General features: G+C 43.9%; 1 protein-coding gene across 4 annotated transcripts in view; it reads left to right on the top strand.

Moving 5' to 3' along the window:
- The window catches only part of GRID2IP (Grid2 interacting protein), a 300286-nt gene that overhangs the window by 226583 nt on the left and 45760 nt on the right, over positions 1-27943 (top strand). For all 4 annotated transcript variants that reach the window (XM_068244297.1, XM_068244296.1, XM_068244300.1 and 1 more), the window contains 7 exons: positions 4347-4441; positions 5330-5510; positions 8354-8502; positions 13575-13679; positions 20184-20281; positions 22219-22324; positions 24608-24897. In XM_068244297.1, coding sequence (XP_068100398.1) covers positions 4347-4441; positions 5330-5510; positions 8354-8502; positions 13575-13679; positions 20184-20281; positions 22219-22324; positions 24608-24897 — 1024 coding nt within the window. The remainder of the gene's footprint in view (positions 1-4346; positions 4442-5329; positions 5511-8353; positions 8503-13574; positions 13680-20183; positions 20282-22218; positions 22325-24607; positions 24898-27943) is intronic.

The following is a 27943-nucleotide window of genomic DNA, read 5'->3' as shown; positions in this document are numbered from 1 at the left end:
CGATCGTACGGTTAATATCACCACCCACGGTTTCGTGTTTTTTTTTTCGATTCTGATGGTTTCGTTTTTCCAATGATTGAAGGCTGCAAAGAAACGAAACGTAGTACAGGGACGGACGGCATAAACGAATATATAATCGACCTGAACAGCCATCAAGCCTACCAATGGCTCGATTAGATGGATAAAGAGAGATAATATCAAACATGTTCGATCACTAGTCGTTCGTTTTTGGGGTCTATTAATCGAAACTATAATGAGATTATGACTATTTTCACATACGTTTTCAACACTCGATTCGTTTACCGAACGAATCGAAGGCTAAAACGAAGGCAAAAATGAAACATGTATTCCTAGCATAAGTTAGTCGTGGAGAGGGCTGTTATCTGACTTTTATTATCTCAACTGTAAGTGGAATGTTTACTTTTTCTCTGCTAGAGGAGAGGTCATTACTTCACAGACTGCTCTGAAAGACTCATTTTGAATGCTGAGTGTTGTGTAATCTGCACATATTATAGAATGATGCAATGTTAGAAAAAACACTATATACCTGAAAATAAAAGTATGAGAATATTTTCTTTGCTGCTAATCTTCTAGTAATTATTCATAGTACACAACCAATTCACTATATCATATTTTTTTTTTCGCTTCAGTGTCTCTTTAAGTCTATCTGGTCGGATATATCCGTTCAGATAGACCAGGCTTTCTCAACCAGGGTTCCCTGGAACCCCAGGGTTCCTTGAGCACTCTGCAGGGGTTCCTTGGCATTTTCCCCCATCGTGGGGGAAGTATTATAGAGCACATTATAATAGGTGGTAGTGTAGCAAGAAGCACTCAATTTGGGGCTCAGGAGACATTATAATGAGTGGCAGTTACATAGTTACATAGTTATTTTGGCTGAAAAAAGACATACGTCCATCGAAGTTCAACCAGTACAAAGTACAACTCCAGCCCGTCCCCCCCATACCCCTGTTGATCCAGAGGAAGGCGAAAAAAACCCCACCAGGCATGGTCCAATTAGCCCCAAATGGGAAAAATTCCTTCCTGACCCCAGATGGCAATCAGATAAAATCCCTGGATCAACATCATTAGGCATAACCTAGTAATTGTAGCCATGGATGTCTTTCAACGCAAGGAAAGCATCTAAGCCCCCTTTAAATGCAGGTATAGAGTTTGCCATAACGACTTCCTGTGGCAATGCATTCCACATCTTAAAGAGAATCTGTATTGTTAAAATCCTACAAAAGTAAACATACCAGTGTGTTAGGGGACATCTCCTATTACCCTCTGACACAATTTCGCCGCTCCTCACCGCATTAAAAGTGGTTAAAAACAGTTTTAAAAAGTTTGTTTATAAACAAACAAAATGGCCACCAAAACAGGAAGTAGGTTGATGTACAGTATGTCCACACATAGAAAATACATCCATACACAAGCAGGCTGTATACAGCCTTCCTTTTGAATCTCAAGAGATCATTTGTGTGTTTCTTTCCCCCTGTTCTCATGCACTGAAGTTTCAGGCTGCTTGTTTCATCCTGCAAACAGCTTTGCCCTTGTCTGTAATCCTCAGTATGTGAAAGCCCAGCCAGCTCAGAGGACGATTTATCCAGCTTGTAAAAGATAAGAGAGAAGAGAGAAGCTGCTCTAATCCTAAATAACACACAGGCAGTGTGCAGAGAGGGGGCTGAAAGGGGGAGTTCATAGCAGAACCACAACACTGAAGAACTTGGCAGCCTTCCAGACACAGGCCGACAAGTCTGACAGGGAAAAGATACATTGATTTATTACAGAGACAGTGATAGTATAAAGTGCTGCAGTAAGCCAGAACACATTAGAATAGCTTTTGGAACTTGTAGGATGACAAAAAACAGAATGCAATTTTTGTTACGGAGTCTCTTTAACCACTCTTACTGTAAAGAACCCTTTCCTAAATAAATGGCTAAAACGTTTTTCCTCCATGCGCAGCTCATGTCCTCTAGTCCTTTGAGAAGGCCTAGGGACAAAAAGCTCATGTGTAATAGGGAGTAGTGAAATAAACAGCTACACATACTTTTAAAGACCATGCTTCCTGCAAAATAAATGCAGCGACCCCTTCGAGATCAAAAAATTGTTTGCAGGGGTTCCTCGAGATCCAAAAGTTATTTGCAGGGTTCCTCCAGGGTAAAAAGGTTGCGAAAGGCTGAGATAGACTGTGCTACTGCCGCTGAGTGAGGCGTGCGATCGCGCATATAAATATATAATATAATTCCCATTCACCGATCTAAATCCCCTGTAGAAAAAACGACGCTCTGTAATCAGAGAGCACGGTATTTCTGCAAAAAGAAAAAAAAGTTTCCCCATACTCTTTGTAGTTCCTGGAAGCGTGATCGTACGCTTCCAGGACTTTTTTGACTGTGTAAATAGTAAACTGTACCCACACACATTTTTTTAAATAAATAATTACATTATATTACATCTAAAATTAGCTGTTTACCTCCCAAACTAAAATTACCCAAATATATTTTTTAATTAAAAAACAAATAAAAAAATAAAACATAAATAGTTACCTAAGGGTCTGAACTTTTTAAATATACATGTCAAGAGAGTATCTTATTTTTTTTTTTTTAAATTATAAGCTTGTAAATAGTGATGGATGCAAATTGAAAAAAATGCACCTTTTATTTCTAAATAAAATATCGGCGCCATAAATTGTGATAGAAACATAATTTAAACGGTGTAAAGGATACAGGAAGCTGTCTCAGAGATTTCAGCTGTCTGTTTCCACAACATATTGCGGAAATGGACGACCACAGGCTCAGTTCAAGTTAAGGTTTGAAGCGGCAGACCAAGAAAAATCTCAGCTAGACAGAAGCGACAAATGGTGAGAACAGTCAGAGTCAACCCACAGACCAGCACCAAAGACCTACAACATTGTCTTGCTGCACATGGAGTCACTGTGCATCGTTTAACCATTCGGCGCACTTTACACAAGGAGATTCTGTAGGCGAGAGTGATGCAGAGGAAGCCTTTTCTATACCCACAGCACAAACAGAGCCGCTTGAGGTATGCTAAAGCACATTTGGACAAGCCAGATTCATTTTGGAATAAGGTGCTGTGGACTGATGAAACTAAAATTGAGTTATTTGGGCATAACAAGGGGCGTGGAGGAAAAAGAACACAGCATTCCAAGAACACCGGCTACCTACAGTAAAATATGGTGGTGGTTCCATCATGCTGTGGGGCTGTGTGGCCAGTGCAGGGACTGGGAATCTTGTCAAAGTTGAGGGACGCATGGATTCCACTCCGTATCAGCAGATTCTGGAGACCAGTGTCCAGGAATCAGTGACAAAGCTGAAGCTGCGCCGGGGCTGGATCTTTCAACAAGACAACGACTCTAAACATTGCTCAAAATCTACTAAGGCATTCATGCAGAGGAACAAGTACAACGTTCTGGAATCGCCATCTCAGTCCCCAGACCTGAATATAATTGAAAATCTGTGGTGTGAGTTAAAGAGAGCTGTCCATGCTCAGAAGCCATCAAACCTGAATGAACTAGAGATGTTCTGTAAAGAGGAATGGTCCAAAATACCTTCAACCAGAATCCAGACTCTCATTGGAACCTACAGGAAGCGTTTAGAGGCTGTAATTTCTGCAAAAGGAAGGAGGATATACTAAATATTGATTTTTTTTTATGCACCTGCCTAATTTTGTTTAAACAATTATTGAACACTTTCTATAAACCCAATAAACTTCATTTCACTTCTCAAATATCACTGTGTGTGTCTCCTATATGATATATTTAACTGACATTTTTTGATCGTAACAACCAACAATTTATAAAAGAAAATCATGACTATTAACCAGGTTGCCCAAACTTTCGCATCCCACTGTACCTTTTGTTTTAGGTGGCCTTTAACCCTTTAGCAACCAGTTTATTTAGATGCTTGCAAGTGCTCCAGGCCAATTTATTTTAGCCCATTTTTTTCTATTTCTTATTTGTTATATTTATTTGTTTCTAATTAGTACTGCTGTAATGTGTATTTATGGCCACTTGTCACCAGGGGTAAGTGTAAGACAATAACAGAGGACTTCTGCTTTCAGTTTCTGTATTTTTTGCTAGTAGAGAGAGATCAAAGCATTCCAAGAATTTACAGCACAACAAGATCTGCCGACTGAGGTCAATAGCAGTGCACTTATCTCAAACAGGATAACTCTATGGAAGTTGCTAATGGGGTAAAATTGACCAGCTGATCAAACAAAAGCTCTGCTATTTCTAAGGTGTGCACAGGCGTTAAAATCGTCTGTGCTTTAAGATAGGCTTTAAATGACTGAAAACTGCCTTTAATAGTTTTTCCCTCTGTTCTTTCCAGAAACTGCTGCCACGAGAAGGTGGTCTGTATGCTGCAGGGTAGTGGAGCCATGCCTACATTAGTGGTGGAGGAGGGCAGCGTGTCGTACTGTCCAGGTAAGGCGGAGTGCTACCTTAGCCAGGCTCTTCTGCTAAAGTGCACTAATATTTCCAAGAATTCTGGACACTAAGTTTCTTAACTTTAAATATATATTTAGTAGTGTCTTAATTACTGGCCTACAACAAGTATGCAGCTAGTGAAGTCTTAAAGGGTACCTTAAGTCGAGACTGGCAAAAATAGTTCAGGAAATCTGGGCACACCATGAGCTGCCGTAGGCTATGATAACTATGATAGTGATCACGTGATTAGGAGCCAATCAGCATGGTTCCTGATCCCTGCCAGGAAATGTTAGCTGTCACATGGCACTGAATGTCTGGCTTTGGGAGCCTGTCATTCCTGCGGGAGCTTTGACTATTAAAATCCTTGTGTGGCCTCAAACATGATGTAGATTCTAGAGGTGGTTCTGAGGTGGTTAGGGTGATAAACAAAATTATACCTCCGCTAGTACATATGGCCCGTATTACACATGTAGCCACAAGAGCAAGTAACTGTAAACAATTCAGTGCACTTCCTTTAAAGAAAAACAACATTAACAGCAACATCTCTAAATTGGGGGATAAAATTACCAACAGTCAGTGGAAGGGGCCATATTTAGCTACCTGATTAGCATTAGCTGGCAACCTGCCTACTGTGCCTATTGCTAAAACCAATCTTACAAGGAACAGCCTCACCCAAAGAACCTACTTCAGGACATGGGTAATGAAATTGTTAAAAAATCAATTTTTTTTTTTAGCTGTAAAAACCTTGTTTGATCTAAAAATGTCAACTTTGCGATACGATAGAGTATTTTCAACTGTGCCTGTGGATGGCGGTAATACAGTATACTTTATGTTTGGCTCTAAGCTGGTCATTTGCACAGTTTGGTTTACTGCTTATGTTTTTAGATTCGGATTCAGAAACCATTATCACCCCGACTGCTCTCACGTCCCTGCAGTGGGTTGCCGAAATCCTGCCTTCCAACATTCGCATCGGGGGACGCACTTTCAGCCAGCAGCTGGAGCACCTGCTGACCCCCACTGAGCGTTACACAGTGTGCAAAGGCCTGGAGAGCTTCTTTCACCACAGGTACTCACATTATCTGTAATCCTTCTTATTGCCAAGGTTCTGGAAGCTGTTGCCTTTCTCTCACCACTAGAGGGCCCCCTTTTTCCCATGTGGAGTTGCAAGGGTGTTATGAGGCCACAGACCAGCTTCAGTAATGCATATGTCAGAAGAAAAGTTTTCATGAGTGACTTTCACAACTTTCACACACCTGATGAAAGGATTCCTTCCTGTGAGCTTACCACAAAAATATATCATGAAGTGTTTCTTATGGTGCCCATTAACAGTACAATTTTGTGCAAACAATTGACTGATTCAATCATTCAATACGATCGAATGAAAAGAAAATCGAAGGCATTGATTAGGCAGATAAAGGGCATCAGGCTCATAAATGGTACCCTTTTAAAAAAAAATTATAACCCATCACATACCAATCATTTTCTACATCCGCATTTACGATTAATTTCTGTAGCAACAATCAATTTCACAATCATAAGTAATCATTCATGACCACAAGTGATTAAATTATGTTCTCCAATTCGATTGAATTATGTACGCTTAATGGGCACGGTTATTTATATTTGCTTAGCTAAGATGCTGTATGTACTGCTTTTTGAGTGTGCTCCCTCATTCCATACATATGATTGATGTCTTGCAGATAGATTTTATTGCTGCAAATTTAAAGCATATCTCCAACCTGCCTAAGAAAAAAGGAAGGCAATCCTTATCACATCAGTTTGATAGATGTACTCTATTGCCTGAAAAAAACAGCTTGTGTCCTGCCAAAAAGCAGTCAGGCCTGGAACTCACTACAAGACGCAAATCGCTATCGCAATCACTAGTATTTTGTAAGCAATTTCATGTGCGTTTTCCAGCGATTTTGGTAGCGATTTTAAAAGTGTATGCTTTTTTCCAGCGATTGCGATTTGTGATTAGTGATTTTAATTGTGATCGGTCCTTTCAAATTATTACCATATATATATATTTTTTTTACAGTTTGCAGTCATTTAAATTCACACACAAATCGCTATGTGTAGCGATTCATGAGTGATTTGTCAGAGATTATATACTTTATATTGGAGTTCAAACGCTCCCAAAACGCTGCATATGCTGCAATTGCAATTTTACAAAAGTCGTAACTGTGGAATTTCTTACATAAATTTACATTGGCAGAGCGCTTTTGGAAATCGCTAGCGATTTAAAGCGATCCCTAAATTCTCGAAAAAGGGCTCTAGTGGGTTCCAGCCCTCATTTCTGTCTTGTCAGCAGAGCCCTGTCACACTGCCTCTGATGGGAGCTGATACTGAGGCTTAAAGAGAATCTGTACTCTAAAATTCTTACAACAAAAAGCATACCATTCTATTCATTATGTTCTACTGGGCCCTTTGTGCTGTTACTGCCACTCTCTGCTGCAAACCTGGCTTGTAATTGCCAGTTTTAGGCAGTGTTTACAAACAAACTAACCAGCTTGTGATAGGTGTGTGAGTGTGTGAGTCATACAGAGCCTGCAGGGGGCCTGGAGAGGGTGTGTATAGCTTCTATCCAATCACAAGCCGCCCTGCACATTCCATCCTGAGTGCCTCAGCCCGACAGAGGAGAGAAGATTAGATCATATAACAGAGATAATATAGCCACTGTGCAAGTAGGAAAGGCTGCAGTAACACAGACCACATTAGAACAAGTATAGGAACTTATAGGATAGAAGAAATAAGGAGGAAAATTTTGTTACAGAGTCTCTTTAAGGTGGCCATACATCTAGCGATTTTGGCAGCCGTTCGGCCAATAGACTGATCTCTCTCTGATCTAATCTATTCGGAGAGAGATTTGTTGGTTGCCCTACACGTCAGGCCAATCCCCGATCAATTTCAGCATGAAATCTTTTGACATTCGGCCTTGTGACAATGCCTCGCCACCCCTGTCCAATGTCTCCCCTAGTGTAACTGTTCCCCTGCATTTATACTTTACCTCTCTGCCACCCACCAGGCTCCTCTTCCATGTACTTCTGGGTTCATGCCCCATGTGGTTGGCAGCCACGTGGGGCGCGAACCCAGAAGAACACAGAAGAGGAGGTGGAAAGGGGTGGGGTGGAGATAAAGTATAAATGCAGGGGCACCGGGGGGAAGGGGAGGGTACATTTACACTAGGGGGGACATCAGCTGGGGATTTCCATCTCGTTCATTGTACACGATTATCGCAAACCATTACCGCCGCACACCTGATTGAGCATGTTGGCCCGGCATCTTGCAGCATCTCCACTTGATATATTCAACCAATTTCGGCCACACTAATTTTCATCCGATTTAATAATCATTTTCGAACTGGATGGTCGATCAGCTGCCAAATCAGTAGAGTTATGGCCACCTTTAGAGCCAGCCCCCCATACTCTTATCTCTGCAGCAGGCACTACAGAGTGTGACAACTTAAATCCTATTTCCACTGGGGTGTCATGTCTCTTTCTGCGGTTCCCGTGCTCTTGCGAATACGCAGTCAAGTTGCTATAGCAGTGCATGCAATTCGGGCGGCAAGTTTATTGATAGGCAACTATTCCCTGTCTGACTTGCGTGCGGGGAAATGCTGTGGAAACCGGCCCGTAGAGGTGTGTACACAAGCTATACTATACTCGGCCAAGGTGGCTGTTTGTGACCATCTCAGCTAAGAATTGCGTGCATATGCAGGTGACCCTCGAACCCATTGTTGCCCTCCTTACCACTCCTGCCAGAAGAAAACATACTTAATTTTTTTTATACAAACATTAAAACATTAAATTAGAGAATGGCCTGTGCAACATTTGTCTTTTTAGTTTTTTTTTTTTAATTATTTTGTAATAAAAGGGTAATTTTCCTTTAACCAAGCTGTTTGCTGTGCAGGAACATTGACACACTAATTGTGGACGTCTACCCTGTACTGGACACTCCAGCCAAGCAGATCATCTGGCAGTTCATCTTCCAGCTGCTGACCTATGAGGAGCAGGAACTCTGCCAGCACAAGATCGCTCGTTTCCTGGGCTACAAGGCAGGTCAGAAAGCTCCATTGCTGAACCATCATTCCACTGTGCTGCTCAGTGACCACCCTCCAGATACAATAACTGGCTCACGGCACATCAGGAAGGTGTGGGGGGATCTACAACCATCCTGTGTCTTACAGCTGACTCTAGCCTTAAAGGGTACCTGTAATCGGCATACAAAAAGAGTTACTTACCTCAGTAGGGGAAAGCCTTTGGATAGTCTAGAGCAGGGGTCTCAAACTCGCGGCCCACGGGCCATTTGCGGCCCGCGATACAATATTTTGTGGCCCTCGCCGGCAAAAGCTTCCTTATAGTTCGCTTCAGTGCTCCCAAGTAATCCGCTGCATCCCCGCCGCTAAACGAGGGCTGCAGAGCCCGGGGGGCAATCTGCCGGCATTTCCTGGAAGGGGCAGAGCTTTCAGCTTCAGCTCTGCCCCTCCTGACGTCAATCGCCGCCTCTCCCCGCCCCTCTCTGTGAAGGAAGAGTGAGAGGGGCAGGCAGAGGCGGCGATGCGCCGCGATTGTGAAATTCCTTATGCGGCCCAGCCTCATCCTGACTTTGCCTCATGCGGCCCCCAGGTAAATTGAGTTTGAGACCCCTGGTCTAGAGTGATATCGCTGTGGTGCTCAGTCACTGTGTTCTTGCACCTGGGACCTTTTTTTGTAATTTGGGCAACATTTGGGAAAATAGCAGCAGGCAGTGCAGGGAACTGTACTACTTCCTGCACTAGATGTAGCACCCCTTCCTGTCCCGTGGGCAATGTGTCTCCTTGTTCTCTACACACAGCCTGCAGTGAGTGAATGTGCAGAGCAGCAGGGTGAGTAGAGAGAATGATTGCTGTCATGTAGCTGAGACATTAGCAGGGAGAGGTGTCAGGATGTGTTTAGTGCTTCAGAAGTTGCCTGTCATTAGTAGCCATGTGCACTAGACTATTGATTATGTATCCTGATCAGAGTAATTAATCAATAATGCAGGGCAGTCTGCTGTTGCAGAAGCCAGTGATACAGGTGCTGACAGACGACTTCTGTAGTGAGCAGAGAAGCAAGCTCCAGGCAATTTAGATGATTAGCTTGATTGGAGGTAATCTTATCTCTTTTCTCAGCTCCCCCTCCCACCCTGTTGTCTTCCCTATAACTCTTTCCTCTTTTCAGATTTTAGTGGCAGGGACTTTAGCATGTCTCTGCCAAACAGCACTGGTGATGTCTACAGTCCTGGTGAAAGGTCTTCCTGCCATTTCTCCTCTCCCACCAGGCTCTCTGTCTTGTGCCTCTCTACCTCTTTATCTCCCCCTCCTCCTATGCATCCCCCTCTTTTGTATTTGTCCCCCTTTTCTGACTGTCCTCAGAGGAGTTCACAATCTAATCATAGCATAGCCATAGTCCATATTATTATTGTGGATTTATATAGCACTGACATCTTCGGCAGCGCTGTATAGAGTGCAGCGTTTCATAACCGTTAGCTCCGTCCACATCCTTCTTTTCCCCCCAAATCCCCTAAAATTTGCAGTGACTTTTTTTTTTTGGGGGGGGGGGGGGGGGGGGGTTGTCTGTAAATAATCAGCACTGGGTGTCAAACTCCCTAGGTACTCCACTACTATACAAACCCACTGGTCTGAATCCACTGACCGTGTCATGGTAACATTCAACAGTATCTATAAAGGGATGTTTAGCACAAATGCCAGCAGACAGATGGCTCAGAGTGGCTTGGCTCTTGATCAATTAATGGATTGAAATTCCTCTGAAATAACTGTACAAGGACTCATAAGAAATGGAGAGGAGCCTCAGCCCCACTTGTAGATTCGTATTGAAATGTAAATGTTCTGTTCACTCCATGCACACTGAATTCACGTTTAGGTCTTGTAATGACTTCTTTTTTTTTGAGGGGGGGGGGGGGGGGGTTAATGACATTGACAAGTAGGCTTTGGGTGAACTTCCCCAAGTGTAATATGCTGCACTGTTGGGTAAATTCACCATTCGTGTTATTTTAAATACACCCCAGAATGTCTTCTCTTTACAGGTCATCCCGTATCCCTCCTGCATCCTTCACCATGGCAACCCAGCATCAGCTGCAGAGATTACCATCCTAATTCCTGTTATTTGGGAAGCCTGTGTCACATGACCTAGCAGAACTTGCACAGCCTAAAGCTGTCCTCTGTGAAATAGATAACTTGTTTCTCTGTAGGTCGATGGCTTGCATGAAAGCATTAAGCTCTGGGTTAACATAGGGGGCAGGACTTGTTGTCGGATAACTAATATCCATTATAGGGATATTACCGAGCTCTATGAAATAAGCTTTTAATTCCCTTATCTGCAGCAACGCAGGCATGTACATTAAGAGCTCATACCTCCCAATGTCAGCTTCAGAAAATTATGTTACCACCCTATATATCCATTTCACGGACAATGCTTGATTGAGCCATCAAAAGGACTTTGTGGGAAGTCAAGGCAAGGTCAGCCAGTGGTATTTTTTTTCCCATTTGTGAATGCTTTTAGCAGTTGCTACTCACACAGTATCATCAGTTCTTTTAAAGAGAACCTGAGGTGGGTTTTACAAATCCTAATTGTATATAGAGGCTGGGTCTGCATATAATGCCCAGCCTCTGTTGCTATATTATCTTCCCCCAGCCCCCCCCCCCCCCCCCCCCTGCGCTCTGCTGTGCCCCCCAAAGTAAATCGGATATGTAAAACCCACCTCGGGTTCTCTTTAAACAATTTATAGTTTTGTTTTCTATTTTAACCGCTCTCATGTATTGCAAAAATGTATTGTTTGAAGCCTACCTTGAGATATATATTTCAACTATCCCCTCCCTCTCTCCTCACTAACATAACAGTGTACCCACCTCCCCCACTCACCTCTAGAGATGGTCAATGAGATGCATATAAGTTCTACTTGCATTCAAATTTCATGTAAATCGTATGTGGCTTGAGATTGGACCAATCATTATAACTTCCTGTCAGCTGTGATTGGTCCGCGTTCAAGCTGCATACAATTTACATGAAATTTGAATGCGAGTAAAAATTATGTGCATTTCACTGACCATCTCTACTCACCTCCCAAGGTCTTAAGCTTAGGATCCAAAGTGACCCAATTCATTTTAGCTATAATTAACACTGTCCCAGCTTAAACCTTCGTGTTGTTTCCCGAACTGATCAGAAACAACACCTGCTGCAGTTTGTACTGAACAATCACTTTTTAAAAAAATCTTATTATTCAGACTGAAAGATTATTTTAAGCAACCCACAAAATTAATCAACAGATCCAAAGTATCCTTGATATCAAAATCATAGTGATCATATGTATGCAAAAAAATCTGCCATGCAGATCGATAAATTCTTTAACCTCATAACAACCACCTCATGCCAATGGGCGTGAGTGCGGCGGCAGCCCTAGGACCGCCTAACGCCAATTGGCATCAAGTCCTGGGGCGAGGATTTGCAGGAGATCATGCACACTGATGCGCACACATCTCCATATGAATAGTGGAGCTCCGCTCCACCATCAGTCTCCCAGTGGCGATCGCCGCTAGGAGACTGTTAGACGGCGAAATCTCTGTCTATTTACTCTGTACAGCGCTGCGATCTAAGGCAGTGCTGTACAGGCGACAGCCGTGTCACTCAGCTGTCCCCTCCAGGGGCAGGAAAGCGATCCGCTGTGATAGGCGGGAGGGAGAGGGATAAAAAAAAAAAAGTACATTTATTTAAAAATAACTAAGAAAGATATTTGTAAAAAAAATAAATAAATAAGCATTGGGGGAGTGATCAGACCCCACCAACAGAAAGCTCTGTTGGTGGGGAGAAAAAGGGGGGGGGGGAATCACTTGTGTGCTGAGTTGTACAGCCCTGCAGTGAGCCCTTAAAGCTGCAGTGGCCAATTCAGTGAAAAATGGCCTGGTCTTTAGGGGGGTTTAACACTGTGGCCCTCAAGTAGTTAAAGGACAGCTGAAGAGATATGGAGGCTGCCATATTTGTTTTCTTGTAAACAATACCAGTTGTCTGCCATCCTGGTCTGATTATGCATCAGTAGTGTCTGAATCACACATCTGAAAAAAAACATCCAGCAAATCCAGTCAAAGATCAGTCAAACTTCAGTCAATCATCTGAACTGCATGCTTGTTCAGGCTCTGTAACTTAATATAATGGACGGCTGCCGGCAGCTTGTTTAGCTAATGCTTGTTGCTTTTCTGCTACTGAGCAGAAAAGCATTTGGCATTGTTTCCCTGCGTTTCATTGGTGTGTTGTATTGTGAGCGTCTGGGGGGATGCGGAACCACGAACGCAGCTGACGCTAAATGATACATGCAGCAACTTTGAAAACTTGATTGACTGCAGCCCGGACGCCGGCCATCGGCCATCGACAGTAAATGCATTGAGATGAACGCTTCCATTAATCTTAATGCGTGACACGGTGGATCCTGGCAGTAAACGCTGCCATTCATATCAATACCGGCCACGGTTTATCCTGGTGGTAAACGCCACGCACAGTCGCCGGCAGTTACCCGTCTGAACCAGTCCTTTCGAGGATCAGCAGGACAGTCAGGCAGCCTCCATATCCTTCTCAATCCAGGTGTCTTTTAAAGAGGAACTCCAGTGAAAATAATGTAATAAAAAAAAAAGTGCTTCATTTTTACAATAATAATGTATAAATGATTTAGTCAGCCATTGCTCATTGTAAAATCTTTCCTCTCCCTGATTTACATTCTGACATTTTATCATATGGTGACATTTTTAGTGCTGGTAGGTGATGTCAGTGGAAGGATATGCTGCTTGCTTTTTTGGCAGTTGGAAACGGTTGTTATTTTCTACAATGCAAGGTTCACAGACAGGACTGTGGGAGGGGTTTCACCACAATATTAGCCATACAGACCCCCGTGATGATCCGTTTGAGAAAAGGAATAGATTTCTCATGGGAAAGGAGGTATCAGCTGGTGATTGGGATGATTAAATAATTTGATCTAAATAATCTGATTGATAAAAAACAATGTAGCTGCCCTCTAGGAAACATGGCACAGCACAGTGGAATGAGTTCTGTACTGTGATGCTGGTGGTAGAGTCTATATATGGATTCTGACTGATGATTCTGTGCAGCTTCCATGGATACGGATACTGTGGCTCCGCACAGAGGCTCGGTCCACGGACAGTCTGCATACCAGGGGAGCATGAGAGTCCCAGCTCCTGATGACATGAAAACAGGTGATTCTTCATTAAAGAGGGATTAAGGCAGGGGCCACACTTGTCTGCTTTTGTCCATGTTTTCTGCACAGGAAAACTGATTTCAACTGAGAACTCGTGTTAATCAATAGCTTAGGTCACACTTGAATGCAGATTTCGTATGCAGAAAAAAAAACTGACATCCTGCACATTTTGTCAGTTTTCTCTATAAATTACATTAGCTGATGTAAGGCAGGGGTCACACTGTCCTTTCAGTTTTCTGAAAAGTGTAGAAAATTGAAAGACAAGTGTGACCCGTGACTAACTGTTTTCCTACATTTTATTACTCATACAGTTACCATATTTGCTTTTGTGCACAAGTAATATTGTCTGTTTACAAATGAAACATTCCCAAAGTACAGTTTATCTGCACTGAAAGCTGCTATTGTAATTCATCGCATAGCTGCTGTATTTATATATTACAATGTATCCAGTGAGAAGGTGTCTTCTCCTGTGTACTCTTTTGGCTTGTATTCAACTGAGACACTGCTAGCAGTGTTTATATGATCTTACTGCTAGCAGTGTTTATATTATCTTGTTTGTTTTCTTATCAGCTACTATTGTAATCACTTCCTCAAGTTCGGCAAGGGTGCTAAGCTTCCCACTGAAGAAGAAAGTGCTGTGTTTAACTGTTTGAATGCTGTTCTGCTACCAGTGTTTTTTTCTGGTAGTACCTTTCTTGCTGTAAAGAATCTTTTAGAGCAAAGAAGAAATGCTGAGTTTCATACCACTTTAACCACTTCCCGACCGCCTAACGCACAGAGGCGGCCGGGAAGTGGAGCCCTTAAGGACCGGCTCACCCACAGAGGCGGCGGTCCATTTAAGGGCATGGGCGGAGCGATCGCGTCATCCGTGACGCGATCCTCCGCCGGCGCCTGTCACCGCTCGCTCGCCGCAACATCCCGCCGGCTATACGGAAGCGCCGGCGGGATGTTAACCCCGCGATCGCCGCATACAAAGTGTATAATACACTTTGTTATGTTTACAAAGTGTATTATACAGGCTGCCTCCTGCCCTGGTGGTCCCAGTGTCCGAGGGACCACCAGGGCAGGCTGCAGCCACCCTAGTCTGCACCCAAGCACACTGATTTCTCCCCCCCCTGCCCCAGATCGCCCACAGCACCCATCAGACCCCCCCCTGCCCACCCCCCAGACCCCTGTTTGCACCCAATCACCCCCCTAATCACCCATCAATCACTCCCTGTCACTATCTGTCAACGCTATTTTTTTTTTATCCCCCCCCCCTGCTCCCTGCCCCCTCCTGATCACCCCCCACCCCTCAGATTCTCCCCAGATCCCCCCCCCCCCCAGACCACCCCCCCCCGTTTACTGTATGCATCTATCCCCCTGATCACCTGTCAATCACCTGTCAATCACCCGTCAATCACCCGTCAATCACCCCCTGTCACTGCCACCCATCAATCAGCCCCTAACCTGCCCCTTGCGGGCAATCTGATCACCCCCCCACACCAATAGATCGCCCACAGATCCGACATCAGATCACCTCCCAAATCCATTGTTTACATCTATTCTCTCCTCTAAACACCCACTAATTACCCATCAATCACCCATCAATCACCCCCTATCACCACCTGTCACTGTTACCTATCAGATCAGACCCTAATCTGCCCCTTGCGGGCACCCAATCACCCGCCTACACGCTCAGATTGCCCTCAGACCCCCCCTTATCAATTCGCCAGTGCATTAATTACATCTGTTCTTCCCTGTAATAACCCACTGATCACCTGTCAATCACCTGCCAATCACCTATCACCCATCAATCACCCCCTGTCACCCCCTGTCACTGCCACCCATCAATCAGCCCCTAACCTGCCCCTTGCGGGCAATCTGATCACCCACCCACACCATTAGATCGCCCGCAAACCCGCCGTCAGATTACCTCCCAAATGTATCGTTTACATCTGTTATCTTCTCTAAACACCCACTAATTACCCATCAATCACCCCCTATCACCACCTGTCACTTTTACCTATCAGATCAGACCCTAATCTGCCCCTTGCGGGCACCCAATCACCCGCCCACACGCTCAGATTGCCCTCTGACCCCCCCCCCCTTATCAATTCGCCAGTGCATCACCACCTGTCACTGTTACCTATCAGATCAGACCCTAATCTGCCCCTTGCGGGCACCCAATCACCCGCCTACACGCTCAGATTGCCCTCAGACCCCCCCTTATCAATTCGCCAGTGCAATATTTACATCTGTCCTTCCCTGTAATAACCCACTGATCACCTGTCAATCACCTGCCAATCACCTATCACCCATCAATCACCCCCTGTCACTGCCACCCAACAATCAGCCCCTAACCTGCCCCTTGCGGGCAAACTGATCACCCACCCACACCAATAGATCGCCCGCAGATCCGACATCAGATCACCACCCAAGCGCAGTGTTTCCATCTATTCTCTCCTCTAAACACCCACTAATTACCCATCAATCACCCCCTATCACCACCTGTCACTGTTACCCATCAGATCAGACCCTAATCTGCCCCTTGCGGGCACCCAATCGCCCGCCTACACGCTCAGATTGCCCTCAGACCCCCCCTTATCAATTCGCCAGTGCAATATTTACATCTGTTCTCCCCTGTAATAACCCACTGATTACCTGTCAATCACCTATCAATCACCCATCAATCACCCCCTGTCACTGCCACCCATCAATCACCCCCTGTCACTGCCACCCATCAATCACCCGCTGTCACTGCCACCCATCAATCAGCCCCTAACCTGCCCCTTGCGGGCAAACTGATCACCCACCCACACCAATAGATCGCCCGCAGATCCGACATCAGATCACCACCCAAGCGCAGTGTTTCCATCTATTCTCTACCCTAAACACCCACTAATTACCCATCAATCACCCCCTGTCACTGCTACCTATCAGATTAGACCCCTATCTGCCCCTAGGGCACTCAATCACCCGCCCACACCCTCAGAATGCCCTCAGACCCCAGCCCTGATCACCTCGCCAGTGCATTGCTTGCATCTATTCCCCCCTCTAATCACACCTTGAGACACCCATCAATCACCTCCTGTCACCCCCTAGCACACCTACCCATCAGATCAGGCCCCAATTTGCCCCGTGTGGGCTCCTGATCACTCGGCCAAACCCTCAGACCCCCTTCCGATCACCTCCCCAGTGCATTGATTGCATCTATTTTCCCCTCTAACCACCCCCTGAGACACCCATCAATCACCTCCTGTCACCCCCCTAGCACTCCTATCCATCAGATCAGGCCCAATACAACCTGTCATCTAAAAGGCCACCCTGCTTATGACCGGTTCCACAAAATTCGCCCCCTCATTGACCACCTGTCATCAAAATTTGCAGATGCTTATACCCCTGAACAGTCATTTTGAGACATTTGGTTTCCAGACTACTCACGGTTTTGGGCCTGTAAAATGCCAGGGCGGTATAGGAACCCCACAAGTGACCCCATTTTAGAAAAAAAGACACCCCAAGGTATTCTGTTAGGTGTATGACGAGTTCATAGAAGATTTTATTTTTTGTCAAAAGTTAGCGGAAATTAATTTTTATTGGTTTTTTTTCACAAAGTGTCATTTTTCACTAACTTGTGACAAAAAATAAAATCTTCTATGAACTCGCCATACACCTAACGGAATACCTTGGGGTGTCTTCTTTCTAAAATGGGGTCACTTGTGGGGTTCCTATACTGCCCTGGCATTTTAGGGGCCCTAAACCGCGAGGAGTAGTCTAGAAAACAAATGCTTCAAAATGACCTGTGAATAGGACGTTGGGCCCCTTAGCGCACCTAGGCTGCAAAAAAGTGTCACACATGTGGTACCGCCGTACTCAGGAAAAGTAGTATAATGTGTTTTGGGGTGTATTTTTACACATACCCATGCTGGGTGGGAGAAATTTCTATGTAAATGGACAATTGTGTGTAAAAAAATCAAACAATTGTCATTTACAGAGATATTTCTCCCACTTAGCATGGGTATGTGTAAAAATACACCCCAAAACGCATTATACTACTTCTCCTGAGTACAGCGGTACCACATGTGTGGCACTTTTTTACACCCTAAGTACGCTAAGGGGCCCAAAGTCCAATGAGTACCTTTAGGATTTCACAGGTCATTTTGCGACATTTGGTTTCAAGACTACTCCTCACGGTTTAGGGCCCCTAAAATGCCAGGGCAGTATAGGAATCCCACAAATGACCCCATTCTAGAAAGAAGACACCCAAAGGTATTCCGTACGGAGTATGGTGAGTTCATAGAAGATTTTATTTTTTGTCACAAGTTAGCGGAAAATGACACTTTGTGAAAAAAAACTATTAAAATCAATTTCCGCTAACTTGTGACAAAAAAATAAAAACTTCTATGAACTCACCATACTCCTAACGGAATACCTTGGGGTGTCTTCTTTCTAAAATGGGGTCATTAGTGGGGTTCCTATACTGCCCTGGCATTTTAGGGGCCCTAAACCGTGAGGAGTAGTCTTGAAACAAAAATGACCTGTGAAATCCTAAAGGTACTCATTGGACTTTGGGCCCCTTAGTGCAGTTAGGGTGCAAAAAAGTGCCACACATGTGGTATCGCCGTACTCGGGAGAAGTAGTACAATGTGTTTTGGGGTGTATTTTTACACATACCCATGCTGGGTGGGAGAAATACCTCTGTAAATGACAATCTTTTGATTTTTTTACACACAATTGTCCATTTACAGAGGTATTTCTTCCACCCAGCATGGGTATGTGTAAAAATACACCTCAAAACACATTGTACTACTTCTCCCGAGTATGGCGATACCACATGTGTGGCACTTTTTTGCACCCTAACTGCGCTAAAGGGCCCAAAGTCCAATGAGTACCTTTAGGATTTCACAGGTCATTTTGAGAAATTTCGTTTCAAGACTACTCCTCACGGTTTAGGGCCCCTAAAATGCCAGGGCAGTATAGGAACCCCACAAATGACCCCATTTTAGAAAGAAGACACCCCAAGGTATTCCGTTAGTAGTATGGCGAGTTCATAGAAGATTTTATTTTTTGTTACAAGTTAGCGGAAATTGATTTTAATTGTGTTTTTTCACAAAGTGTCATTTTCCGCTAACTTGTGACAAAAAATAAAATCTTCTATGAACTCGCCATACTACTAACGGAATACCTTGGGGTGTCTTCTTTCTAAAATGGGGTCATTTGTGGGGTTCCTATACTGCCCTGGCATTTTAGGGGCCCTAAACCGTGAGGAGTAGTCTTGAAACGAAATTTCTCAAAATGACCTGTGAAATCCTAAAGGTACTCATTGGACTTTGGGCCCTTTAGCGCAGTTAGGGTGCAAAAAAGTGCCACACATGTGGTATCGCCGTACTCAGGAGAAGTAGTATAATGTGTTTTGGGGTGTATTTTTACACATACCCATGCTGAGTGGGAGAAATATCTCTGTAAATGGACAATTGTGTGTAAAAAAAATTAACAAATTGTCATTTACAGAGATATTTCTCCCACCCAGCATGGGTATGTGTAAAAATACACCCCAAAACACATTATACTACTTCTCCTGAGTTCGGCAATACCACATGTGTGGCACTTTTTTGCAGCCTAACTGCGCTAAGGGGTCCAAAGTCCAATGAGCACCTTTAGGCTTTACAGGGGTGCTTACAATTTAGCACCCCCCAAAATGTCAGGACAGTAAACACACCCCACAAATGATCCCATTTTGGAAAGTAGACCCTTCAAGGTATTCAGAGAGGGGCATGGTGAGTCCGTGGCAGATTTCATTTTTTTTTTGTCGCAAGTTAGAAGAAATGGAAACTTTTTTTTTTTCTCACAAAGTGTCATTTTCCGCTTACTTGTGACAAAAAATAATATCTTCTATGAACTCACTATGCCTCTCAGTGAATACTTTGGGATGTCTTCTTTCCAAAATGGGGTCATTTGGGGGGTATTTATACTATCCTGGAATTCTAGCCCCTCATGAAACATGACAGGGGGTCAGAAAAGTCAGAGATGCTTGAAAATGGGAAAATTCACTTTTTGCACCATAGTTTGTAAACGCTATAACTTTTACCCAAACCAATAAATATACACTGAATGGTTTTTTTTTTTATCAAAAACATGTTTGTCCACATTTTTCACACTGCATGTATACAGAAATTTTACTTTATTTGGAAAATGTCAGCACAGAAAGTTAAAAAAATCATTTTTTTGCCAAAATTCATGTCTTTTTTGATGAATATAATAAAAAGTAAAAATCGCAGGAGCAATCAAATAGCACCAAAAGAAAGCTTTATTAGTGACAAGAAAAGGAGCCAAAATTCATTTAGGTGGTAGGTTGTATGAGCGAGCAATAAACCGTGAAAGCTGCAGTGGTCTGAATGGAAAAAAAGTGGCCGGTCCTTAAGGGGTAGAAAGCCCTAGGTCCTCAAGTGGTTAAACAACATGTTTACCATAATGGATTAGTACGGTATATGGTACTGATCTCATCCTCTTTCTTGCACTGTAGCTCAGTGTGACCCGATGACAGGTGCTCCCAGACTGATCCATGGAGAAAGACAAGCCGGAGATGGGACGTCACTCCCGGAAACCCCCAACCCGAAAATGGTACAGTCTTTAGTTGTATATTGTAGCTTTGTCAATATGTATGAGGTTGTTTTGGCATATCATGTTGTATGCCATTGGAGTTAAAGTGGAACTAGACTCCGAGGTACTTACGTATTATCCCGTCTGGAAAGTTTGGCAGCTTTTTGTTAAAGTTCTGTTTGATCCCGTAGCCAGATTTAACCATTTTTGGAGAGCTGAAAGTCCCGGCTTTCCTTTGCACTGGGTCCCGAGTCAATGTGATGCACCATACCCAAGTTAGAGGGGGGGGGGGGTTTGGGGGACGCGTGTCCCCTGCAGAGAGCACAGTGGCATGGAGTCTCCTATCCATGCCAGTAAGACAGAGAGGAGACGAGGGTGCATAGCTGCGCTGCTCCTTCATCTGTAATGAGAGACCCAGGGCACTTGACATACGTTTTGAAGACACCGATTTATTCTGCGAAGGAAGAAGACCTATCGGGTATGCTGCTTATCATCATGTCGGGTTCGTCTCGTACTTCTATAATTGCAGTTTCTGCAGCCAAATTCAGGGGACACCCCTCCTTCAAAACCCATTAACTTGGGAACTGAGTATCATACTGACTCGGGACCCAGTGCTACAGAAAGTCGGGACTTTCAGCTTTTTAAAAATGGTCAGATGTTCAAGGGGGAGCAAACAGAACTTTAACAAAAAGCTACCAAACTTTCCAGACGGGATAATACGTAAGTACCGACTCCGATAATAATGCCTGGTCTCCCATAATGTTCTTGGAGGAGAATTGTGCATAGCTAAACTTCACTATGCATGGCTAAGCATCACTGGGAGGGCGGGGTTACATACAGTTGAGGAATTATACTGTTATCGGCCCATTGGTTTCATATGTGAATCGAAACTTTCTTTTTTTTGTTCACACTATGAAAAATAAAACTGTTTGACTGCTCTCCCAACGTATTGGTTTTTCCAAGATTATCCACTGTCATCTGTGAATGGTAAACGGTTAACCTAACTGTGTATAAACCCTCATTCTTGAGTAGTCTGGGGGAGTTACTGGTTTAGTAACGGAGAATCCCTCCATGTGTCTCTATGCTGTAACTCCATCGTTTTGGCAATTAATAAATAATGTATTTTACAATGACGTCATGCGTGACATCATGCGGCAATGGGGGAGCAGCATGCACAAAGGTTGACGCTGGGGGTGAGTCGATCACCTAGGCGGATCGCTAGCATATCACCGGTCAGGGATTTGGTGCTTCTGTAAACATGCCTTATTATTGGCTGAGGTGGTCGTTATCAGTTGCCTCAGAAAGAGCGTAGACAAGCATGTGCAAAAAGCTTAAAGAGAGCCTGAACTGAAAATAAAAAGTCAAAATAAACATAAACACATCATACTAACCTCCTGTGTTGTCTACTCATCAATCTCTTTCTCCTCTCCCGCGTCCTGTTTGTCCTCTGTGATTAATGGAATTCTCTGTCCTCCATTTTGAAAATAGCCATTACGCCCTAACAGCTTCCTTGTCAGCACACTGTTAAACTGTTATATCGCTCACTTGAGCCATAGGGAAACATGGACATTACCTTGCACATTCAGTTGTAACTGACAGCAGCTGATATATAACTGATAGCAACTGGTATATTTCAGTTATGACAAAATCTTGTCAGGACTCGAAGGAATCCCTGTAAGAAGAAATTGGTGAGCTTCTGAGAGGAACTGATGGTGAGGTAAGTATGTAATATACATTTGCAGCTACATCATGTGTTTATTATAATAATTTTACTCAGTTCAGGTTCTCTTTAAAGAAGGATGAGTATGTTGTGTGCTCACTCCACTAACTGCATGCTTAACATCCAAGCAATTAGCAATAAAGATGGCAGACTCCATATTTCTCCCAAATTGTATGAGATGAGAAGTTTATTATTGGTTCTGTCTTAAAGGTGTCTCTATTATTGTGTCTCCCTCTAGATGTCAGCAGTTTATGCAGAGTTGGAAAATCATTTCATCAACAGTTACCCAGGAAAAGTGAGCAGTATGAGATCTCGGGCGCCCGGCAACCTCTATCACACAACAGGTATTATCAGTTCTTCTTGGCATGAACCTATCACCGAGCCGCTGGCACCTCGACAAAGGCAGCCATGGCCAGACTTTACAGGTCCTGGCTCAGCCATATAGTTATAACATTACAGTGAAACCTAAAACCCATCTCTGGCCAAAACTCTCCCCCCCCCCACGTTTTCATGGAAGTGTTGGAGTATGGAAAGTGTAGAACCTCTACTTCATTGTTACTTCTGCCTGTGTCCTTGTTGCATATACTGTAAATGTGCATTATTTCTGTCCATGTGATACCGAGGGCTGGGCTCTGTGTCCATGGTGTCACAAGGGGGAAGGCACAAGGGGCAGCGCAGTGGCGTAATGGTTAGCGCTATCGCCTTGCAGCGCTGGGTCCCAGGTTCGAATCCCAGCCAGATCAACATATGCAAGGAGTTTGTATGTTCTCCCCATGTCTGTGTGGGTTTCCTTTGGGCATTCCAGTTTCCTCCCACATCCTCAAAAACATACCGATAAGTTAATTGGCTTCCCCGTAAATTGGCCCTAGACTATGATACATACACTACATGATACATACATAGACCTATCACTATGGTAGGGATTAGACTGTGAGCCCCTCTGAGGGACATATAAGTGACAAGACAATATACTCTGTAAAGCGCTGCGGAAGATGTTGGCGCTATATAAATACTAATTAATAATAAAAAAAAATAAAAGGGAAGGGAAATAATAACATAAGTTAAAATCTGGTGGAAATTTACACACTTTCTGTCTCAACATGAAATGAGCACCCCCCTCCAACACACACACACCACCACATGGGGACCCTAACGGCGGTAAAAACTCAAAATAAACTATAAGCTTTTCCTACTCTATCCAAGACAATATATTTGTTTTGGACGGAGAGGAACTTTAAAGGACAACTGTAACAAGAGGGATATGGAGGCTGCCATATTTATTTCCATTTAAGCAATACCAGTTGCCTGGCTATCCTGCTGATCCTCCCCCTCTAATAATTTTAGCCATAGACCCTGAACAAGCATGCAGCAGATCAGGTGTTTCTGTCCTTATTGTCAGTTCTTACAAGGTTAGCTGCATGCTTGTTTCTGGTGTTACACAGACACTACTGCAGCCAAATAGATGAGCAGAGCTGCCAGACAACTGGTATTATTTAAAAGGAAATAAATATGGCAGCCTCCATATCCACTGGTGTAACAATAGGGGATGCGACCCCTGCCGTCGCGGGGGAGGGGGGGGCCCTAGGGCCCGCTCGGGGACTTTTTGGGGGCAGGAGGGGTCGCAGCATAAGAGGAGAGCTGTGGCCGCAGATCGTTGGGGAGGAGGGCAATTCCCCCCCCCCCTCCCTCACCTCGGGCACTCCTCTCAGCGCTCCCCTCCTGCAAGCAATCATTGGTGGTGCTCGTGGCAGCCGCGGCGGCAGGCAAGCTGAGCACACACCTCCTTCTGGCCGGTCTCCGATCACAAAGTGCTTTATGGAACTTCCTGTGTAAACAGGAAGTTCTATGAAGCACTTAGTGATCGGAGACCTGGGGGGGGGGGGGGGTTTCTCCTTAAACAGTTCTAACCAGCAGGGAGAACAGTTCTGCATGATAATAAGAAACTTCTTAAATCCTACGTAATAGCGGCAGTTTACCGTGAATTTCTAGAGCTGCACTGCAGTTAAGAAAAGTGCATATCCCTCCCTAAACTGCCTTAGAGTAAGAAGTGCTTAATAGCACTACTACAGGGTGTGCAGTGGGGGGGGGCCGGGATTTTTTTTTTTTTTTGCAGGGGGGCCCCGGGCTTTCTAGGTACGCCCCTGTCCATATCCCTCTTGTTACAGTTGTTGTTTAAGATTGGTAGTGACGTTTCTGTGAAAGTGACAGTGCAGCTTTGGTGAGAAATAAGCAATATTTTCAGATTTTTATATTGTTAGAATGAAGAACACATTATTACCATGAGCAGAGAAGGGTGATTAGAAGGTATAACTTTTAATAAACACACTGTCACTGATTTAAATGACTTCTTACACACGGAGCAGAGAGTAACTGTGGTTGCAGTGCTGGCCACAAAGAGAGCAGTGGGTGGAGTCTGAATTAAGACTTCAGTGTGTAACTCTGCTTGACTGCAGCTGTATGTATTGGCGCATAGCTGCAGGCAAGCAGAGCTACATAACAGGTTCTGAAATGTTAATTTCCTACAGTATACTAATCAACATGACTGCTTTGAGAATTTTGCCTTGTTCAGTTCTGGGTTTAGGTGGTCTTTACACTGGTATATGTTGTGTTTTCTGTACCTTTATAAGGAGAACGCAGGTATATGCAAGGAAACCCATGGCAAAACTCTGCACCACCATCAGACCCCTGTCCTCCACGGCCACCTACCGCCCCATCACCCAGCAGCTCTGAATCAAACCCCTATGTCAGCCTGGATGGTAGCCTGCCGCCTTCTCCAACGCACAGGAAGATGTTCACTTTCTCACGCCCAAGCCGATCTCGAGATACCGATCGATTCCTGGATGTGCTCAGCCAGCAGCTAGGACAGAACCTGACCATGTCTGACCAGTTCCACAGCCCGGAGAATGACTATGAAGAGGTAATGGGAAATATGTGCACCACAGACACATGACCATGACAACCAGTCAGCCTTCAGTTAGAGAACAGCACTAGAACAGTGGTATCTGTAATATTACTAGGGGTTGCAGTAGAGATGGATCAAGGTGAAATGAAGCAAATTGGCAGTTTTGGTACCCCTTGATTACTACCTTACTTTTTTGGTGAGGCTCCTGAATCCCTACCAGGCCCTAGGCAACCATCTAGGGTGCCTTGATGGTGATCTATTTCTAGTTTTCAGTGAATAGTATAATGATCTACAGCTTACCGGTATGTTATAAACAAAGATGCTAATGCTATGCCATTTTATGCAGATTGGTCTACTTCCATGCTGCATACATTTCCATGAAATTAGTATACACCTGGAATTAATAACATGTCATTGACAATCCCTAGTTATAGATGAATCTTTCTTCCCATCTTTCTGTATGGATTCAGTTAAAATTGACGGCATATTGAATTTGGCATGCACAAGTATAATTCAAATAACCACTGTGTCAGTTTCCTGGAAAATGATTATGTCTGCATTCACAGATTTTAGTATTATGTGACGTTATTATTATATTATTACACATTGATATAGTGCTGACACATTTCCTGCTCTGCTCTACAGAGAACATTGAACAATTCATATCACTAAACTGTTCCTTTGCAGGTGCTGAAATCTTTCTATGTTGGCATATAAATTAACGGATTATGATACCAATTTCTTGGAAAAATGGTTATGCTCTGAAATTGCAGACCTTAGTATTAAGTAAAAATATGAACGGGAATCTGAAGCTAAAACTGAAAACTGTCAAATTAATCTTTGTCACAATGCAGCAAAACTTAGGGGAAAAAAAGGCTTGGCAAGAATAACAGCTATTCAGTGTAGCCTAGGGTAAGGAAAGAGGAAGTGCTTCATCACTACTCAGTGTAGCCTAGGGTAAGGAAAGAGGAAGTGCTTCATCACTACTCAGTGTAGCCCAGGGTAAGGAAAGAGGAAGTGCTTCATCACTACTCAGTGTAGCCTAGGGTAAGGAAAGAGGAAGTGCTTCATCACTACTCAGTGTAGCCTAGGGTAAGGAAGGAGGAAGTGCTTCATCACTACTCAGTGTAGCCTAGGGTAAGGAAGGAGGAAGTGCTTCATCACTACTCAGTGTAGCCTAGGGTAAGGAAGGAGGAAGTGCTTCATCACTACTCAGTGTAGCCTAGGGTTAGGAAAGAGGAAGTGCTTCAGGCCCAGTATAGATAGCCAGTATAGTACCCAAGCAGCCGGCGGGCTACAGAAAGACCTCTGGCGGGCCGGATGCGGCACACAGGCCGCCAGTTGGACGGTGCTGGCCTAGGGTAAGGGAAGAGAAAATGCTTCACCACTACTCAGTGTAGCCTAGGGTAAGGGAAGAGAAAATGCTTAACCACTACTCAGTGTAGCCTAGGGTAAGGAAAGAGGAAGTGCTTCACCACTATTCAGTTCAGCCTAGGATAAGGGAAGAGAAAATGCTTCACCACTACTCAGTGTAGCCTAGGGTAAGGAAATAGGAAGTGCTTCACCACTATTCAGTGTAGCCTAGGGTAAGAAAAGAGGAAGTGCTTCAGCACTACTCAGTGTAGTCTAGGGTAAGGAAAGAGGAAGTGCTTCACCACTACTCAGTGTAGCCTAGGGTAAGGAAATAGGAAGTGCTTCACCACTATTCAGTGCAGCCTAAGGTACGGAAAGAGGAAGTGCTTCACCACTATTCAGTGCAGCCTAAGGTAAGGAAAGAGGAAGTGCTTCACCACTTTTCAGGGCAGCCTAGGGTAAGGAAAGAGGAAGTGCTTCACCACTACTCAGTGCAGCCTAGGGCAAAAAAGGAGGAAGTGCTTCACCACTACTCAGTGCAGCCTAAGGTAAGGAAGGAGGAAGTGCTTCACCACTACTCAGTGCAGCCTAGGGCAAGGAAGGAGGAAGTGCTTCACCACTACTCAGTGCAGCCTAAGGTAAGGAAAGAGGAAGTGCTTCACCACTGCTCAGTGCAGCCTAAGGTAAGGAAAGAGGAAGTGCTTCACCACTACTCAGTGCAGCCTAGGGCAAGGAAGGAGGAAGTGCTTCACCACTTCTACATGTAGCCAATTACATTGGCCTCAATTCACTAAGCTTTATCTAACACTTTATCGAACATTTGATAAGTTACCTCATGGGTAAAATCTAATTTTGAATTCACTAAAGTGTTATAGATTTATTGAATGTTTTATCGACAAATGTTCAGTAAATCTATAACACCTTAATGAATGCAAAATTAGATTTTACCCATGAGGTAAATTATCAAACGTTCGATAAAGTGTTTGATAAAGCTTAGTGAATTCAGGCCATTGTCTTTGCATAAAGCTGCTTTAAAGCTCTTTCTCTTGCTTCAGTTTGCGCTTGACTCAGTAGGAAGCAGTTCTTCTCCAGCACAGAACTATGGTATGGTATGGTATGGTCTCTTTTTACACTCATCAACATTAGATAATTAAGGCTTGAATACGTTAGTGCGCTCCTGTGTATTTTTTTAGCAACGTGCGTCAGTCTGTAACATTGATGTGTTGCTGATAAATGCACAGAAGTGCATTAGTGTGTTTGAAAAGAGAGATATTTTCTCAGGCAGTTAGGTGCCTTAAAGGAAAAATCCAGAATGTGGTATATAAAAGTATCACCCAAGTTAAATCCTCTATTGCAATTGATCTTTAAAGGATACCCGAGGTGACATGTGACATGATGAGATGGACATGTGTATGTAGAATGCCAAACATACAAACAACTAGGCTGTGTTCCTTTTTTTCTTTCTCTGCCTGAAAGAGTTAAACATTAGGTATGCAACTGACAGTTTCTGTCTGGGTCGGACTGGGTCAGACTATAGCATAACCCTCACTGATAAGTAATTACAACCATAAAACACTTTCCTGTCAGTAAATGGCTTCTGAAAGCAGAAAAGAGTTTAAAGCATCAATAATTTGTGGATTTGAGTGTCTGGCATACTTCAATGAAGATGTCATTGAGGAGAGACAATGAAACAGTAGAGTCTTAAAAA

Source organism: Hyperolius riggenbachi, chromosome 7, assembly GCF_040937935.1.
Source record: "Hyperolius riggenbachi isolate aHypRig1 chromosome 7, aHypRig1.pri, whole genome shotgun sequence".
NCBI classification, from domain to species: Eukaryota; Metazoa; Chordata; class Amphibia; order Anura; family Hyperoliidae; genus Hyperolius; species Hyperolius riggenbachi.
This window is presented reverse-complemented; position numbering and strand designations above follow the sequence as displayed.